The following is a 20,726-nucleotide window of genomic DNA, read 5'->3' as shown; positions in this document are numbered from 1 at the left end:
ACCCAGTACCTATCTGATGGAAAGATGAGTCCCTTGATTAGATGGCACAAAAGAGTCAATCTTTAAATTCAGCAATACCAAGGAGGGGGGCTTAACCCTCCAGCGTGGTTATCAAAATCCAAACCAGAAAAAAAAATGTATTAAAAACAACCCATCTACAAGAATGAAAGAACAAAACAGCATTTTTCCTTACGTGGTGGTGGTGGTGGTGGTGTGTATAACAAAAAGGATGCAAGATAATAAGGTACAGTTGCTGCGTAATAAAAAGGATGAAAGATAATAAGCTAAGTTTTGCTCCGTTGATTCAAAACTACTACAAGATGTACTAACCTTGAATAACTGAACCACACGCTATGCCTACACAATCCTCAGCTTGAGAAGGGGTATCTGTTTTCAGACGCAAATAGCAAAATTCCTTCCACCCCTCTCTCAAATCAAATAAAAAAAAGCAGAACGATCAGCAGAATGGCCATGAACACACCAGGAAAAATGGCGATCTCGAACACAAACGCTGGAGGGATTCTCTTTGACAGAGGTGCTCATTTCACCAATCCATTCCAACATGAAACCTCTTTACCTGGTAAGCTGCATAAATTCCTGATTTGATTTCACGCGCTGTACTCAAAGGGTTGTGGTGGCTGAGGCTCCTCATCAACTGCCATGGCGGAAACAGATCCCTGCTGCCCTGCAGAACCAGCCGCAGTGGAAGCTACAGAAGTTGGTGCATCGGTCAACGAAAGTACCTCAGGTTCGGTTGGCCTTGTGTCTCTCAAGAGCACAAACCCAGAGGGGGATAATTTCAAAGGCACATATCGGCTTTCCTCAAGGAACCTAATGTACTTCTCCTGAGCAGGCACCACACGAGCTGGGTTTATCAGAATTTCAAAAGACGGCTCTGCCTCTCCCTTCTTTTCCAAAGCACTGTCCACCTGAGACAAGTTCCAAATTTTAGCTAACAAAAGTGAGGGGAACAGCAGTAAAACAAATAGTCATACAACATAATAGGCAGTCTCCAGTTTTGAGCACCTAAAGGGATTTGAACATTTTCCTTTTATCCATGTTCGACAATAGAAACCACGAACAGAAGCTCTGTAAAGGGTTACCTGCATAGAATCACCATCCTTTTCAGTTGCTTTGGCACCTTTCCCAGAACTTGAAGCAGCGTTCGATGATGATCCATCTTCAGCAGCTAATTTCTCCATGGAAGCCTTCTGATCAGCCTCTTTCTTAGCTCGAGCTTTAGCCTTTGCAGATGTCGATAAAACAGCTGTTGGCAGCTTAACGGTGGATGTTGCAGAAGGTGGGCTTGTGGGCCGAGGATACTCAAATAATGAAGGTTTGGCATGTGATAAAAATTCAAACCTTGGGACTTTGATATCATAATTTAACCCGATCAAAGCAGTGGGTGAAAATGAAAGGCTGATGAAATATATAAGAGGGTACCAATACCAGAATTGGCTGAATACAGCAAGCCCAACAACTGCAGTAACTTTATCATGCTTGGTCTTGGAAAGCAGCCTGATGGTCACATTTCTTCCACCTGCATCAAGGATACCAGAAGCCAAAATTGCACCCATCTTGCTCATGGTGTCCTCATGCTTGTCAAGAATTATTTTATCCAATTGTCGCCTGCATAGCCAACAATGTCATGTGAGAGATGAGACAAGTTTGCTGGAAGAGAAATTGCACTGGGACAGAAAATACCTGAAAGTGCCAACACGAGGGTCACAAGCTTCATTAGTCTGAACCATGACCATAGCCATTGCAATAAGAGCACCCTGGCGGACAAAATCTACAACATCTGAAGTAAGAGGCTCAAGCAAAGAAATGGCTTCACTTAAGCCTGTACCAGCACAAGAAATGCCCACTGCCAGAGCAGCACCATATCTAACATGTGGATTATAGGACTCCGAGAGAAGGGAAACAATACGTGGCGTCTGCACAGATAGCACAAAGATTGAGAGCTTAGCTAGTATTATCTAAATGATAGATGCACAGAAATAAGAAATGCAAACACGAAATACAAAATCTTAGAACTGACTTAAGGTATGGCAAAATTTGAATACAAACATCAGAAGGGGAGGAAAAAAACTTTACATTATAAAACAGTCAAGGTGTTTCTTCCAGATTCCATGTTGTAGAAAATCCCAAATGGCATTTACTCAAATAGAAAAAAATGATGCAAATTAGAATTGGTCGAGAAATAACCTGCTCTGGTTCAGAGTATAGCACAAAACCCAGTGCTAGAACTGCAGTTCTCCTTACATCATCACTGACATCGGATACTGCAAAATGGAGAAGCTGACGGATGGCTTTGTTGTTTGCAGTTCCTCTATATGCCAATGCTAGTGCATACATGCCTCCATATCGCAGGATTGGATCTTGATCCCTTGTCAGTTGCTCAATAAGAGTGTCTGCTTCCTCTTCCCTTCCATATACTGTGAGTGCAATACCAAGTGCCAAGCCCCTGGATGAAAAGATTCCAAACATACCAGTGATGATCAAGCTTTTCAGATATCATATGAAGACAAAAATCTAAATAAAACCTGAGATTCATATAAACCTGATGATTTTTTCATGCTGTGTTTCATGTGCATATGCAAGCATCTCTCCTGCTTTCTCAGTGGCAGTTCCAACCATGAGCAAGCCCATACTAATACCAGCAGCTTCACCTGCCACAGCACTATCTGTATAAAGCACATTTTTTACATCATCATATATTTCTTCATCTGCTGTTCCTAGTGCTGCCAAACCAAGACCCAGGCAGGCGCCATGTTGGATAATCTGCAGAAGCCATAATGATATTCAGATCAGCACGATGGACAATTTCAAGAGTTAACCCTCAAAAGTACCATGATTGGAAAGAGCTCACCTCAACATCAGTATTGCGCATGCTATCACGAAGAAATTTCTTGATGCCCTCACCATGGTTGGCATGAATTAGTCCTAAAGCATATAGGGCACCACCTTCTGAATAAGGACTACCCCCACCAGCAGCACCACTTTGTGGGAGGTAAGGTGCCATTAGAGACCTGCCTTGCTGAAGGTGACCCCTGTGAATAACACCAAGTCCAGCAGTAGCACTAAACTTTGCCCAGTTTGTAGCTCTACTAAGCCAGTCCTGCCAGAAAACAGATGTGAACATCTTTTTTCCAACTATACATATCTTCTGTGGTTGAAAAACTATAACATGTTAAATTTAATAAAAAGGTGATAGGACAAAAGCCAAAGAAATGCCATTTACCAGATTCTCCCTAAGGAAGGTATCCACAGTTGTTCCCGCATGCATGATTGCATTGGCATATATGGTTGCACTGTGGCAGACACTATTCCTCATCTCCACTGACTGTTTTATAGTTTTCAAAATAAGAAGATCCGACCTATATCAGTGCAAGCAGCAAAGTCAGTAAAGATAATAATGGCATCAGGTAAAATCTATGGTTATAATTCAAAGGCAAAATAACCCACACATTGCAGCTAAAGATCAATGAACCTGTTATGACTGTATAAGAACTGCAATGTCAACTGGATGGAAGTTTCACCAGATAGGATCCCCTTTATCTTTGCCAACCTCTCTGCGTACACAACCTCCATTGGATCCATTTCATGCAGGTCACCATTGGGAGCAAGGGATCCATCAGTCATTTGAGCATCCTCACCCGTGTTTGCAACAGCATCTGGTCCTGAAGTATTTTCATTTTGAGAACCAGCCCCACTAGCACTGTTTTGTACTGCATCTGATGATTGTTCAGGGGTGATCCGGTTTGACGGTCGTGACTCAGGATCAGGGAGGCGATTCCTAACATTCAGAAGAAACGCCTGATGCTCATTCTCCACAAGATCAAAGGCTATCTGAAATGACAGCAAAGCATCATCCTGCAAAAAAAGTAGTTGGTTAACAAAAGCATGTTTTGACAATAAATGGTGATGGGACAGAGCACATGCCTTGCTGCTCGATCGTAATAATTTAACCAGTATATTGGCAACAGCTTCAGGTTCATCCAAAAACATGAGGCACTGACAAATGCTCAAGTAATCTGGTGAAGGTAGTCGTTGATATATTTGCACAAGAAGGCCCAGAACCTGGGTTAAAAACCAAGACAAGGAAAAAAAATCTCAATATGTTTCAACTACATTACAATTCCCAACGTAGATAATATCTATCTAATGCATATAACAGATACATCAACATCCAAAGGAAAACCAGTGACTAATATGACAATTTTAAAAACTAAATAATTGAATCTTGAATCTGGCACCAGATCTTATAGAAGTGTGTGGCAGCATCCACATATAGTGAAAATAATATCCTCAAGACAAAAGGAATTGTAGTGCACACAAACTCCAGATTTAACACCAAAGAAACTTACTGACAATCCATGAACATAAGACCATCCATTCAATCAACATGAGGACAATTGTGGATTGCTGACTTAAAATTAGCTCACACTAAGCATAAATGATTACTGAAGATAAAATGCTCGGGGAAATCAAGCATGATCTTGTCAGTGTCCTTGAATCCCCAGTCTTAATACAAAGATTATGCTTAAATATAAAGTGAAACTGATTCGGTGGTGAGAAATTGCCAAAATTTCATATATTGAACATTAAATGCCCCAAACTAGTTGTCAATTGGTACAGTGAATTACTCAAAGGTTGCAGATGCTACTCGACATAGCCATATAAGTAGGTGGCATCAAAATTTAAATAAAGAAAGCATCCAAAAATTCTCATCATCAAGCATATACAGAAATGATTGCGGTCATGGTAAGATATCAAGCACAGATCGTAGCCACAAGCATCTCCAACAAACAACTTCTTATACACAAATGTTGTAGTAATGCTATTGAGTAGGAATTATCATAAAACCACAAGGATTTGGTTTACCCTATGTCACATACGGGTACAAAAGAATACAACACAAGATTCTAAAAAATGCAAGTACAGTGATAAGCTACACACATACATACATATATGTGAGTTAATGTTTGCTACCCTCGTGGGTAAGGAACCCCTTAGTGAAAATTTGTAATATTTGTATTTTTCAGTTTTTTTGCACATGACACTTTAGATGTGATCTACATATCAAGTTTAGTACAAACCGAGCTTTGGATCATGTTTTTTCGACATATGTCAGATTTTACGAGAGTTGAAAAATCAATGGCCTACAATGAAACAAATTTTGAAACCTCAAAAAAGCATATCTTTACGCTGAAAAAATATGATCCAAGGGTCGATTCCTACTATTTTGAATATGCTAAATACATCCATGATGTCATATTTGATCAAAACCAATGTTGTAAGTATTGTACCGTATCGATTCATAACTATGGCCTAACTCGATACGCTACACACTCATATCACGATACAAGTGTGTATCATGTCCGTACCAGCTGCACCGTAAGATACAACCTTGTATTGTATGATACGTGTCCGGTGCACTTTAAAAAGACGGAAACTTAACTTTTTAATTTTGGATTTTAAAAACCTCTATAGGGTCGATTCTCTTATTTGTGTAAATGCCTTTAGAGGAGAACTCACGCACCCTAAGAAGCGTGAGAGTGATTTGGAAAACGATTCATGTGTAAGCTATGTCACAGGGACTCTTCAACTAGGTGTCACACCTGCGTCGCACCCGCACCCGATGCGGTCAACCTGACCCTGGGTGCACTCAACGCACCTAGGGTCATTTATGTCCAACTTTTAAACTTTATATATATAATTTTTTATATTTTTGCCGCACCCCCGCACCCAAGTTTTTTTAAAGTGCCACACCCCCGCACCCGCACCCATGTGACATAGTGTGTTAGTGCGGGTTTTTATGGATTTCTCACGTAAAAGTACATTTCCATCATTTTTTCACTCAAGGGATTGGGCTAAGGTAACAAATCTTCTTCTCATCGATTTTTTTTTTGGAAGATGGCATCAAGTAGTGAGTGAAAAGAAAACCAAATGAAAATTGAGTGCAACTATTGTCATCATTGTTTCGGGTGGTATCTCTCGGTTGAAGCATCATTTAGTCGGGATACATCACAGTGTTGCCTCTGCATATCAATGGATTTGTCGGATGTTGTGAAATGGCAATTCCAATAATTATTCACTAATTTGAGAGGGAAAAAAAGAAAAAGAGATGAGTGAGGCAAAAATGCGGTATGTGTAGCTCTGAAAGGATGTGTATGACGAAGATGAGCTCCCTATAGGCCCTAGCATAATATCAGGAGAACAAGAAGATAATGATAATGATGATTGACGTTATATTTTCAAAAAACTTTGTTATTTAACACTTAAGTGTTCATAAATTTGCTTATTTTGTTTTTTATTACGTAATATGAAAGTATGAGTCTTGTGGCATGTTCTTAATTGCAAGATATTTAATATTTTGTATTTTTTCTTGAGATATGCATGTAATATTATCTATATTAGTTGATATTTGATGATGTCTTATATAGCTAATAGATACATAAATGATTCATATGTGATTTTATGGTTGTATTTTGTGCACTTCATCATTGTTTCATGTGTTATGATTTTTTTAAAATTTTTGCTAATTTTTCTTGATTTTTTAGAATTTTTAAAAAAAATTATTAAAAAATACAATTTTTTAAGATACGCTACAATACATATCTAACTTTGGGCCCGAACGATACGCTACTTACAACCGTGGTCAAAATAACTTCTCCATATAAATTCCAACCACGGGATTCCTTATCCACAAGGGTAGCAAATGCTATCCTATATATATATATATTATATTTGGTACAATCGATTGTACCTACAATCTAGTTTGAATCTCATGACGCGAGTTGTTTTTGACACAATCTAACCTTATAGATGTGTTCAGCACACTCGATTTAGTAGGAATCAACTCTTGGATCATGTTTTTATGAGTTGGCAAAAATCAACGGCTTCATAGCCGTTGATTTTTAGATCATCGGAAAAACCTGTATACAGATCAGATTCTGGCAATCCAAAAGCCGGTTCCCACTAAATAAAAGTTGTAGATCACATCTATGGTGTTAGATGTGAGAGAAAATCCAAACAAGGGGGTTCTGCCCCATTTGCTAGGTCGTTTGCACATACATAGCAAATCTTTACTATATATATAAGCTGGGCTGGTGATGTGGATCTGGTTTATAAGCATAGTTCCATCACATTGGTCTAAAATATTTTAAGAGAGACCATCTTGTAATTAGGACACTTTTGTCCTTTTTGGCTAAGAAAAAGCGAGGAAGGGGATTAAATCTCTCTCTCTCTCTCTCTCTCTCTCTCTCTCTCTCTCTCTCTCTCTCTCTCTCTCTCTCTCTCTCTCTCTCTCTCTCTCTCTCTCTCTGTAGCAACCAACAATTGGCCAGCAGGAGGGGGAGGTGAATGTCTCATGGGTTTGGGTCAAGGGTGAGATCAGAAAAGCCCCATCATTTTGACCAGGACATCTTAAAAAAAAGGAAAAAGAATTAGGTTATGAGTTTGGTCTATGCCAGCTCTAATCCGACTGGACCAGTATCCCATACCCATACCCAGATCATTGAATGACCTAAAATTCAAAAATTATTGAATGCCACTCTATCAAATTCTACCATGTACTCGTAATTGGCTGGTATTCTCACTTGACTATTGTTCACCTTAACATAGCTTACGTTGTTTCACACAATCAGCCAATTTCAATTCACAGAATAGTTACACTATATATCACAAGATCTGTTTTATACACAATCATGGGCCTTACTGACGACCTCATTTTTCTTTCAAGTCATTAGCATATCCAATGAAGTTTGGGATGTGATGCCTCATGGACACTGTGACGGATTTTGTATATCTCCCTGAGAAATTCTCATGGTAATGCAAGAAGCATCAGAACCCCATAACCAGATGCCCCTCAAAACTCCAGTTTCCCCTTATGTTCCTTTCATACAGAACCATATTTGCTAACAGATTGAAGCTTACAGGTGGCTCTATCATCCAAGTGAAACACCTCCTAACATGTTGAAGCATTTATCTTCTTGAGACATAAAACAAGAGGATTAGATAAATGCCATACCTCACACCGATATTCTCTTCTATTAACATACGAATGAGAGACATTAATACAGTATGCAAGTGCCCCTTGAATGTTATCACTACCAGTGATTGCTTCCTCCAATTTATCCAATCGTCTACATTCAATAGCCATTCCCATTGCTTGCTGAAATTTTCCATCCAGGATACACCTGAATCATGAATTATATAAGATCAGAAGTGCAAACAATGAAAGAATGCTAGAAACAAAAAACTATTAAAATCACATACTTGTCTAGAAGCCTTTCAACAATGGCCTTCAATCTTGGATCCACCTTTTCTGCTTCCTCACTCGACTCAGCTGCTTTCATATGAAGACTTGCATATTCATCTAAAGCTTTTGCTGGTCAGAGAAGTAAAACAGAGTTCAAAAAATCATAACATCCAGAGAAACCCCCAAGGCCATGAAAGAACATGAATGATTCAAGAGAGATTGCTCTCCATACCAAGAATTGTGTGAACATAGTCAGAATCTTCAGAAACATCAAATAGAGGTCCAGCACCTAAGGCATAGGATAATGAATCATTCAGTTCACCAAGATGATAAAAGACCTGCAGGAATTCGAAAATAATATTAGTTAAACAAGGGACAAAAGGATTTTAATTGAAAATTGCAAAAAAAATAGTTTAGCATTGCATGCTGATCCGAAACTTGGAAGAAGAACAAACTGATCCTCCTGCAACATTGTACAAATATTGGAGAAAATGCATTCAAACATAAAGTTTGTTTGTTCCTGGTTTTTCATGGATTATTAGTGAGCTCATACAGCCCCTTTATGAGTGCTATGAATCCAAGGTCAAGTTGAAAAAAATATTTAGGCACTCGTAACTTCAAGTTCTACAAGAATAACCTATACCACTTATTCCATACACATTAAATTAATGAAATACCACAAGAAAGTAGTTTACAACCTTCGAAGCTACCAATGCAGCAAGCTGTCTTCGCTCAAATCCTTCATCTTCATATAAACTTTCACTGCATACAAAGTTATACAAGTCATAAACCAGACCATGATTTATAAAATCACGTTTGGAAGTGGTAAAATTATTCTTAAGAAATTGATTATTATGAAAGCTATGGGATGCAAGGATATGAAAATTTTCACTATTATTTCTCTACCTCCTTAGATGGAGGAACCTTTCATATATCCAGCTGGTAAAATCATACAAAAAAGCAAAAAAAAATCATATGAAATCTTTGTCTTGTTTGGAAGTGCATGGGAGGATTCTGTTTTACCATTTTGTAAAGAATTTTCACATTTTTGTCGCCACTTCCACACATACCCTCAGATAGAGATGTTTGTTTCACGTGATAGTGTTAAAGATTTCACTTGTCAACAATAAGATAGTAAATCCCAAAAATCAGCATGGCAGATTAACATAGATAAAATAGTCACAGGTAACAAAGTGACAATCATTATGGGAAATTTTGAAAAAAAAAGGTACAAACAGATAACTTTGCTAGTAGAACTAGTTACCCTACTTGCAGATGCAACTTAGAGCAACAATGTTTGTTTGGTTACAAAAAATATGTATTTTGTTATTTCCATTCTCACAATATATGGTATATATAGCAATATTTTGGTGCCCAGTCTAACAAACCCAGTGAATTCTACTGAAAAACAAACTATGATCTAGTGATCTGAATCAGGATCAGACTTAAAAGAATTTAACATCCCCTTTTTGAGGTCTATCTTGACAACACGGATGTCAATCTTTATGCTTTCCGTTAGTTCATCACCAAAATTCCGAAAAGATAAAAGGCTCGTAAACATTCTCTCACCTTCACCAAAATCACCAGATACCCCCACAGGGAAGAAAACAAAAGAAATATATTACCTAATCCATTAGAATATTTAATCACAATGATGTTTCATAGCAAGATTAAAAGACATCTAATGGAAGAAGAAGATCGATAGAACATATATATATAAATGAAAGATCAATAAGCTATCTTCAATGGGATATCATTCACATTGGCAGAGGAATAAGCATAGATTGGCATAAGGAAATAGAAACCTCTCTCATTATGATAGTTACAGAACCCTGTGGAGTAAAAGATCGGTTCCATTCAAAGGTAACTCAGTCTTATTATCGAAATAACCCCCATTTGCGCCTAAAGATTCCAAGAATAAATGGCAGCAATAACAACTACTAAAGAGATGATGTTCAAAACCCTTTTTACTTACTATGAGAATATATCATATGGTACAATTTTGTATGACATGATACAACTAAGCCTTCTCTTAAAGTTACAATTTCTTGGGGTTGAGCCGTATCAGATGAAAAACTGAGTCATGCCACAGAAAAAGGCTAGAATCCATTGGTAGCTGTACTAGTCATTTCAATTACAAGATGAACGATAGCAACACCATCAAGTTTTGGAATGGTAGATCCGAATTCAGCTAAGCATCACATATACTAGGAGGCTTATTGTGAAGGACTATGATGAGCATTGCTTAAATGGAATCCTATAGATGACAACATGAATAACTACTAGTCTACTACCCTGTTATTGTTACTAGGGAGCACCATGATTAGCATAGAATGAAAGTGTAATGCTTTCTTAGAAATTATTATATTTTCCTCACTGGCGAGATGTGGTCTATTTTCTCACATCTTGTATTTGAGATGCTAGTTTAGCCTTCACAAAAGAAGGTGTTAGGGTGACCATGGGCGAATGATAGACAAGAGACATAATAAGGAAAAAAAATGAAAAGAATGATTCACAGTTTCAATAAGTCAACAATGTTGTTTAGTATGGATAGTAGTGTGATGAAAGGTGCATCTTTTTGCCTTGTAATGAGCTAGGCTAGAACTCTTATCTGAAGCCACCCATTCGGGCAACGTTTTCTTTCCCAGTTGCAGGCGAGAACTAGTCCTAGTCTCAATGGAAGCCTCATGGGGATATGGATGGAGTCTAATGTGGCTGCTTCACTTGCCACTACTGTTATTCCATTTCCAACAGTGCTGTCTCAAACTCACTTGTTGCTTTTTGACCGTGTATGCATGTCTATGTTTGTGTGTGTGTGTGTGTGTCCATGTTTGGATGCATCATCTCATTTTCTATGATGTATAGATAAAAGAAATATTTCAATGCTGGATCATTGTGGGGGGTGGGTAAGGGAATAAAGGGGGGAATAGAAAGATGATGAAATACATAAACAGTGGCAGTAAATAAGCTAACCTACACTTAAGGAATAAGGAGCTTCGGTTATGCTCATGTAACGCTTGTTCATACACGAGCATAGTGCTAGAGCTAGAAAAGTACAGGAACCAAACGCCAGCAAGCCCACTGAACAGGGAATGCATTCTTCACCCTAAGGTTCTGATTCAAATTTAACACCTTCTCCTTAAGTGATTGTTCTGTATAATTCTAAGAAAAGAATTTACCACGCCAAAAGTTCAATCCCAGCTGAATTTAAGCATGTGTAATCCAGCAGAGCTCAAAATCTGCACCCTAGTGGTTAAAGCCCAACCTCATAAGCATATTATACCGCTTCTTTTGTACCATTCTTGTACAAGAGGTATACAGGAGCAACAGTGAACAGCTTGCCCCCATCAATAAAGGAATGGTTTCCCAATATTCCCATACAAAAAAATGAACCGATTCGTATCACACTCAAACAAAAAAGCTTAAAGCAGCAAATTTGACCCATATTCTCCACGGAGAAAACCACCATAGCGTCTCTCTGGAATTATGGGTAGAATGACAATGCCTCCACCCAAAGCCACCTAAAAATATAACTAAAGTGAAAAGGGAGAACCATAACCCTCAACCAGAAACGTTTTTTGTTCTTCATGATCCCATGCCCATGCTGCTAAACCACCCAATACAAAGGGAAAAAACCCTCTCGCAACAAACTGAAACAGACGAATCCCTCATCACACCCAATTCCACCAATGTCCAACTTTCCACACAAACATCAATCAGGATCTATCAAGAAACCTACCACCCCACCCCCCAAGATTTCCACTAGAAAACCACAAAATATCGAAATTGCAAGAGAGAGAGAGGACAACCAAACCCCGATGATACAACAGCATAAAGAAGAACGTATCCAGTGAAACCACGTACAGCAAACGCAACAATAGACAGAAGAAACCCCTATTTCAATTCGACAGGAAAAACACTCAAACTAACAGCGCAAAACCCTAATCACGAAAATCCGCTCCGAGAATTCACCACGGAGAAACAGAAAAAGCGCAAACGCGGCCGCGCGAACGGTACGACGAGGATCGAAACTAAAAAAGGAAAAAAAAACTCACATTGTGGAGACGCTCGTGGAGATCTCGGGCCAGAAGTTGTCGACGAGAGCGTTGAGGTTGGTGAGGGCGTGGAGTTTCAGAACGGGGTGCGGCTCGTTGAGCATCGCCAGCAGGCCGATCGCCGAACTGACGACAGCCGCCATTGCAGGAAGCAGAAGACGCCGACGCCGAAGAGGAAGAGGAAGAAGAAGCAAAACCCTAAAGAAAGAGAGAAAGAGAGAGCGATCGAATCGGCCGATGGATCACAGAGCGCCCCTCGTCTCCCTTCTTTTTCCCCTTTTCTCTCTGCAGAAAGAGGAGGAGGGGGGGAGTTGGGTGGAAATAGTGGCGCAGGAAAACCGGGAGTGAGGAATCCTCTTTCTTGCGGATCGAGCAAACAACTCAGATCCACAGTGGGACGCAAAAGGAAGAAAAGGCCCCTCCCTCACCACCTTGTTTTGTGCTTTTGTTGAAGAGGAGGAGATGAAATTACTAAAATATCCCTGATATGATGCTCTGACCGAACGGTTACGATACGATGGTCAATGAGTGATGCAATGCAAATAGGACTGCTAATCGGTAGGGTTTGCACCGGGTACCCGACCCGACCCGACCTGAACCCAAATTCTCGGGTATGGGCATAAAAAGTGCCGACCCTAATAATATTTGGGTCGACCAGAACCCAATTCAAGCACTATGCAGGCCGAGTTTGGGTTATGTCTACCTGTTCTGACCTGGCTTTTTTGTTAGGTATCCAACTACATGAGAGTATTTTATATGTATTTTCAGTAATAAATTTTTTAAGTTACATGGGTTCAGGTTTGTGTTTCCAATTTCATGACCACACAAAACTTGAACCCGGCCATTTGTTATATGGACAGGTATGAGTATACCCTGATCGTTCATGGATCCAACCCATTGAGAGCCCTACAAGAAAAAATTCTAAATTTAATATGATAAAATGGTTTTTCAGGCTTTTTAATTTTATTTTTAATTATGACATTGCAGACGTCATCTATATGCTTGATTTTGTATGGATCATGTTCAATTCCAACACATGTTCAAAAGGAGTAGACCTTGCCGAACTAGGGGTCAACCCTTAAAAATAACATAACCCAAGGCCAGAAGAGGAGTCATCTCCCAAACTAGGAGTCAACTCTCATCACATTTGAACCACAAACAAATACAAAATAGGAGTAGACCCACCAAACTCAGACGTTGACTCGTATAGTAGATCATAATACCAAAACCAAAGAAGAGTCGGCTCTCCCAACTCATGAGTCGACCCTCAGGTGTGCTATGCACCGAGCACACAAACTCATGTCATGTCTTCTTATATACATGAATATTTTATTAAATCTTTTCATTTAATTCCTATTGCATACTATGCACTACGCATATTTATTAATTTAATCATGCTTATCCAAAAGAGCACCACTTGTAACACCCCAAGATTTTACACTCAAAAAATGCAAACAACAACTACGCCTTCATCCCAAAACAATTGGGGTCGGCGATATGAACCAAAAAAGAAAATCATTCTGGGTCTTCCACATGAATCCTTCTCCTCCAATCATTTCTATCCAATGCCATGTCCTTTGTGAGGTTCAAAGCATTCATATCCTTTCCTATCACCTCCATCCATGTCTTCTTAGGCCTACCCTGACCTCTTTTAACTAATATATTTTTCCATTTATCCATCCTTCTAACAGGGGCATCATTAGGCCTTCGCCGAATATGTCCAAACCACCGTAAATGATTCTCTCTCATCTTATTTTCAATGGGTGCAACGCCTACCTTCTTACGTATCTTCTCGTTTCGAATCTTATCTTTTATTGTATTTTCACACATCCATCTCAGCATACGCATCTCAGCTACACTCATTTTTTGGATATGATGTCTTTTGGCAGCCCAACATTCCGTATCATATAGTAAAGCGGGTCTAATAGCCGTCCTATAAAACTTTCCCTTCAACCACAATGACATTCTACGATCGCACAACACTCCAGTTGCACTTTTTCATTTCATCCACCCAATATTTATCCTATGATTTACATCTCCATCAATTTCTCCATACTTTTGAATGATAGATCCCAAATATTTGAAACAATCATCTACCGGTATTTCTTGCTCACCAAGCTTCACTACACTCTCATCACTACTTTGTTGCTTACTAAACTGACATTCCATGTATTCTGTTTTACTCTTACTCAACTTAAAACCTCTAGCTTCTAATGTTTGTCTCCATAATTCTAACTTAGCATTAACCCCAGCTCTAGACTCATCAATCAAAACAATATCATCAGCAAACAACATACATCACGGTACATTTTCTTGAATTGATCTCGTAAGCTCATTCATCACTATAGCAAATAGGAAAGGGCTTAAAGCAGATCCTTGATGTAACCCAACCGTTATAGGAAAATTAGTTGTCACCCCTAAGTTAGTGTTTGTGCATTTAAAGAAATCGTTGTGATTTTTGTTTAAGCACACACGGTTGTTGTTTTAGAAAAAAGAAGAAAAATATATATAAGAAGTGGGTCGGCCATAAGACCTAGATGACCCAACTAGGGCATTGGTTTGGGATCAGATCTGACCCCAAACCAGGCCTGTCGCAGGGACACACACAAACACACACACACACACACACACACACACACACATATATATATATATATATATATACATATATATATATATATATATATAGAGAGAGAGAGAGAGAGAGATGTGTGTGTCTGGGGGGGGAGGTGTTGGGTGGGTGGGGGAGTTCGACCATGCATTGGGCTGATCCATTGCAGATTTATTCTTTTACCAGTAATGTTGTTTTTCCTTTCATAGTTGTTGTTATGACTGCATTTGAAAAAAAAAGAGGAATCAACTGTCAAATCTATCACATATTTTTTTAGCATGCTGATTCTTCTTTTTGACTGCTGGTACGACTGTGTATCAGCCTTATGTTTTATCCTAGCATGCTGTTTTCTTTTTTATTGTTGGTACGGCTGTGTATCAACCTTATTTTTTTTTTCAGTATGATGTTTTGTCTCATGTGATTGTTGGAATGTTTGTGCATCATAATTACTTTTAATTTCCAGTATATTGTTTCTTTATGTAACTGCTGGCAGAAATATGCATTCGATTTATATTTTCCAACATGTTTTGTTGCATTTGATTCATGGCATGACTATGCATCAACCGTGTATTTTTAACATGTTTTTTTCTAATTGGCTGTTGTCACGACTATGTTTGATCGACTGTCATTCATACATGTTATGCCAAAATTTTATTGGCTGTTGTAAACTATTTTTATATAAAATCTATCTAGATATAGTTAAGTTAATCAAACTGGTTTTTAGTAATGATTCTTGAATTGTCGCAAATCCTGTATTTTGTTTTCATTCAAAATTTTTGGACAGCATATTGATAATCGGGCTAGTCCTGCCCTTTTTCTATCATGGACATACCAACAACTGATTATATATATGTATGTATATACATGGGTTGTGTCGGCTATATGCACCTGCAGATCTGCCAATGCACATAGTATGGACAGATCTGGTTCAAATCCGTCTAGGTCACTTTGAGCGTGCAAGTCGACTGCTTGGGGGTTATTCCTCCAAAACTGACTACTCAAATCAACCTTTTTGATTTTTGGCCATTAAGCTGACTCATGTAAGGTTTGCCCAGTATCATCATACATGTGATTTATTTTATTTTCGGTGGACTGTTGTAGGGCAGAACAATGTTGCACATTTATGTGCAACATTGTCTGCTGTTCATTGCTTTTGGCTGCATGTTTCTGCATGAGAAACATGCTGCCAACAACATACTAATGTTGTCACGTACATTGTGGCAGCCTAGTTATGACTCAGTGGTTATCTTATGCATCCCGAGCAATGTTGTATGCCCATATTTGTTGCACGTGGCAAAAGGGTTTATTGGTTATAATATGCATGGGATTATCATGCTTATTTCTTACACATGGAAACTTATGAAATTTATTACACGCATGAATATGATCATGTACATATTTTAGAGTTTATACAAATGATGGATCATGAAAATGCATATTACAAGCATTTGTTCATATGCATATGCAATTTGTTTTATATGTATATTCTTGTTGTGAGTGAATGAATGTGCATTGTGGACATATTTGAATAATTATGTGTGTGTGTGAATGTTCACTGAAGATTTTGCTTAAGATGCATTGGTGGTTGGATGTGAACCATTGTAGATAGGCCATGTGGGTCAGGAGCATGTGTAGTTCAAAGACTTGTCTTATGCATTACAGAATTTATTTTAAAATTATTGGCTTTCTAATTTAATTGCACTGTTAAAATTGTAATGGGCTAGGTCATGTGTTGGGTTTTGCATGTTGATTTGCAAAACAGTTCCTGTGAAAAGAACTTGATTTTTTTTAAAAAGATAAAAGAGATAAACAGTGTAATTAATTTTCTTCCTGGATGTCTCTTCCACAGTATGAGAATCTTAGATGGTTGTTTTGAGAAAATTGTGAGAATACTAAAACTCTATGTGTGTTTCTGCCTCTAAACTAGATATGGTGGTTTATCTCTCGACCATAATTTTTAATGAGTTTTCAGCCACTTTGCTTGGGGGTGGTATTGTGATATAACTGTTGTTTTTGGTATACTAAGAAAGTTGAATCAGTGGATGTTGATTTTTCTAGTGTCCCGACATGAGATGATTTCTAATGTTCTGATAGATGGTGTTGATTCATAATGTCGGTCTAGGAACAAGTGTGAAACCCAGTAATAAAATTTGAATTGTTTGTTAAGCTACAACTAGGAACCTATCTTGGACTTTAGAAATTATGTGCCCATTTTGAGTATCCGCATTTAATGAAAAGTGTAACTAAATTTGTGTGCATTTAATAGGGACATGCATGTAAAAGAGAACTCTGATAATAACTTAATAATTTATTCACGCATGTGCAGCATGTAAAAGAGAACTCTGATAATAACTTAATAATTTATTCACGCATGAGCATTGAGTCATGCATATTTATTGTTCTACATTAGTTCATGCATTTTTACTTATTTTGTCTCCTGTGAGAATATGTTATTGCATGATACTTACTTTTAGATCCTTGAATGGTAAATGAATTATGAGATTGATATTCTTATATTCCTCTGAATATTTTGCATGAATTTGATTTATGCTAGTTTCTTATCTGTTTGGATTTTTAGAGAAATTTGTACAAAGAATCTTTGGTTCTTATCCAGTGTTTCAAATGTTTTTCTCAGGACCTGGAGCTCAGTAATAGGGATGCTTACCACAAGGAGCCTACGAGATCACATGACTAGTTTTGATATTTCTTGACAATGTGGCTCTAGACTATATTCTTTATGTTAATTATGTTCTAGGACATTTATTTATTGATTAATAAAGTTAGCTATTCGTTGGTTGGTTTAATGTAAAGACCACTTGTGGTTTGAAAGTTATTAAGTCTGTGAGGCCTCAGATCCTTGGGTTTTGGTTTCTATAATTATTTAAAAAAAATCCACTCTTCATGGGGATGAGTTGGGGTCGTTACAACAACCCAAGTATTTGCCAAAAACTCATGCTTCTTCCATTCTCCACCTCCACTCACATGCTTTGTAAGAAAATCTCAAATACCTTTACCAACCCTTTCAAAAAACTGAGCCCCGACTTTCACTTAGTGTTTTCGACCCATTTCCAAGGCTAACCTTAAAGGTTGTTGAAAGTAAGCAACAATATGATAAGGATAAAAATCAATAGTATATCCACCCATGCACAACTCATGTCCAACTATGCAAAGATAAAGTTTCAAAACAAGAAAATTATGTAAACGATTGTAAACAAAAACCAATAAATAGCAGGAATTAATGTGATGAAAAATAGAAAAACACAGACTGAGAATGAAGAAATTGAAAATACACGAAATCAAAACATGAATGATAGGAAGTTGTAAAAACAGAAAATAAACTATGAACAAAAATTGCACAAATGAACAAAACAGGAAAAATAAGAATGAATGAGAAATGCAATGCTTGACAGAAAAATCAAGGAATGAAAGAATGCAAAACGAAATGAAATGTTGACAAACAAATGCAGAACAAGCACAGGTATTACAAATGAACAAACAGGAAATATAAAACTGAACAAACAAAATTTTGAATGAAAGAAAAGAAAATAGGAAAATAAAAAATTAACAACAAGAAATTAGAAACAGAAACTAAAAACAGTAACAATTAGCAATAGAGAAAAAAAAACTAAAAACTATACCTAATGTAAACAGTAAAACAAATAGGAAATTACATGAAATTCTGATAATATGAAACAGGAAACATTAAGTAAATCTGAACATGAACAACGCAGGAAAAGAAAAACAGAAATAATAAAAAAAACAAAGAATTAGACAAAAATCGACAATACAGGAAATAAAATGATGCAAATGCTACTATGCAGATGAAACAAAACAGAAATCAAAACATATACCGGTTCTAGATCTAAACAGAAATTAGATGAAATAAAAAATCTAAAGATGCAGATGCGATGAATGATGCAGAAGATCGGGAATATATTTTTTTCATTTTCGTTTTTCATACAGAAAAATTGCAAAAAGAAGAAGAAGAAGATGAGGAATCGTAAGAAGAAGAAGAAGAAGAAGAAGAAGAAGAAGAAATAGAACTTACCGAACCAGAGGGGTTAGAAGAGAAGCTGGCCTCCACCGTCCACGCCGTCGCCGGACTGAATAGCCACCACCACCACCGGCTGAAGATTGAACAGAGAAAGAGGGAGAAGGGGAAGGAAGGTCAAGAAGTAGCCGGTGATGGTGGAAAAGGGTGAGAAGAGAGGGAAGAGAGGGAAAAGAGGGGAAAAGAGGAGAGACTCAGGCATACAGGGTGAAGACGATGAAAATTTCCCCTCTTTTGGGTTTTTAAAATGAATGCAAACCGGTTTGTTTTCAGTTTTTTTTTTCCAGTTTTTAAAAGAAAGCAAATCGTGTAAACCGGTTTGTTATTTATTTTCAAAAAGCCCAAACCGTGTAAATCGGTTTGTTTTATTTTTTTTTCAAAAATCTAAAAACTATTTAAAGAAATTTTATTTGCTAAAAACCTCAAAACAAAGTTAGTTTACTCTAACATAATTCTACTTATTATTATTATTATTTTTTTATTATTTTTAATGAAAACTAAAACTAAAACTACTATGTTAATATCAAACATTAAAATATGTACTAAACTATACAAATAAAGCTATTTTTCAGACATTTTCTATTTTGAAATCATTTTAGCTCATAAAATTGGGTTTTTAAAACATTTTTTCATAAAATCATGCATATTTTAATGTTAATTCACCTTGAAATATATGCATGATCAAATACCCCCATGCATATGTTTTGCTAGTCCTCGAGCAAACTAGACAAATGCATGAAATGAAAACTATCACCTAACTCACTTTCGTAGGAATCACAGTTGCATTTAGCTCATGCAACAAGCCCTTTCAACCCCTGGGTTACCCCAGTGGACGAGTAAGGTCTCGTGAGGGTTTGCAGTGATGCTACCCACAAACATCTCTGTCATGTATGCAAAATATTACACATCCTCACAAGTAGTAGTTAATTAAATACTTTGTTTTCACAAATAATTCATGTTACAAAAAAAATCAAAACATAATTAGAGTCTTTTATATACCACCATAGAAAAAGAATTTCTTTCACTTTTCTAAATATCACAATTATTTATGTTTTATTCTTAGAAAAATCCAATAAAAACAAGTTATTATTTACTTATCCTCACTCATATGTTTTCTACACAGATTTTCAAAAACACACCTCTAAGCATTGAACTTTTCTTTCTTTTTAAGCTCTTTTCTTTTTTTCTCTTTTTTTTTCATATTTTTTTTTCTTTTTGCGCATTCATTCTTCTTTTATAGCTTACGTGTGGTCTGCTTTTATGCCTTGTGCAATGTCAATGTCTTCTATACTTTTTCAATGCATACCAAAAGATATCAACTAAGATATAAAAGTGACTTCCTTCATTCACCTTTGCAACGTGAGAGTCAAACACTTCAACTTGTATCTGTTCTCAGCTACTGAGGATCACGAAGTTTTCCACTCTCCTTTTCGAAATGGAATCCAAAAGTTTCAACTTACATCTAAGTCCCATCTACTAAGGATTGTGAAATTATCCAAACAACCTAACGCATGCTTTTTTTTTTTTTCTTTTTGAGCTCATTTTTACGCTTTTGTTCATTTGCCTAGTTTTTCAAAAATAAGACTGTGCATATTCATATTTATGATTCAAAATAAACTCTAACATGTATTTATCATCATTTCTTCGAAATTCGCATAAACAACCAAAATTTTCATGGGGCTTAAAAATCCTCTAAAAATATCAGATTTGAAATAACATTCATATAAGCTCAAACTCTTTCTT

General features: G+C 37.2%; 1 protein-coding gene across 1 annotated transcript; it reads right to left on the bottom strand.

The window, feature by feature from the left end:
• Nucleotides 1-237: 237 nt before the first annotated feature.
• Nucleotides 238-12,754, bottom strand: LOC149843083 (26S proteasome non-ATPase regulatory subunit 1 homolog A-like). Its single transcript, XM_089999594.1, has 14 exons — nucleotides 12,322-12,754; nucleotides 8,965-9,028; nucleotides 8,499-8,604; nucleotides 8,284-8,395; nucleotides 8,036-8,204; nucleotides 3,946-4,083; nucleotides 3,494-3,876; nucleotides 3,245-3,380; nucleotides 2,873-3,121; nucleotides 2,564-2,784; nucleotides 2,209-2,467; nucleotides 1,705-1,937; nucleotides 1,104-1,629; nucleotides 238-929 (listed from the first exon to the last, which is right to left on the bottom strand). The coding sequence occupies exons 1-14, from the start codon at nucleotides 12,462-12,464 to the stop codon at nucleotides 609-611; spliced, it is 3,060 nt and encodes a 1,019-aa protein (XP_089855720.1). The 5' UTR covers nucleotides 12,465-12,754; the 3' UTR covers nucleotides 238-608.
• Nucleotides 12,755-20,726: the final 7,972 nt, after the last annotated feature.

Source organism: Nuphar pumila, chromosome 3 (assembly GCF_984573655.1).
Source record: "Nuphar pumila chromosome 3, dmNupPumi1.hap1.1, whole genome shotgun sequence".
Taxonomy (NCBI): domain Eukaryota; kingdom Viridiplantae; phylum Streptophyta; class Magnoliopsida; order Nymphaeales; family Nymphaeaceae; genus Nuphar; species Nuphar pumila.
The sequence above is the reverse complement of the archived record's forward strand: the minus strand, read 5'-3'. Positions and strand labels throughout refer to the sequence as shown.

Excerpts from the sequence above, each read along its gene's own strand:
- LOC149843083 (XM_089999594.1), bottom strand. The coding sequence starts at position 12,464 with ATGGCGGCTGTCGTCAGTTCGGCGATCGGCCTGCTGGCGATGCTCAAC. Across the intron at positions 8,605-8,964 it reads CTGCATTGGTAGCTTCGAAG|GTCTTTTATCATCTTGGTGA; the intron begins GTTGTAAACTAC and ends GAATTCCTGCAG. Across the intron at positions 2,785-2,872 it reads TGCGCAATACTGATGTTGAG|ATTATCCAACATGGCGCCTG; the intron begins GTGAGCTCTTTC and ends TGGCTTCTGCAG.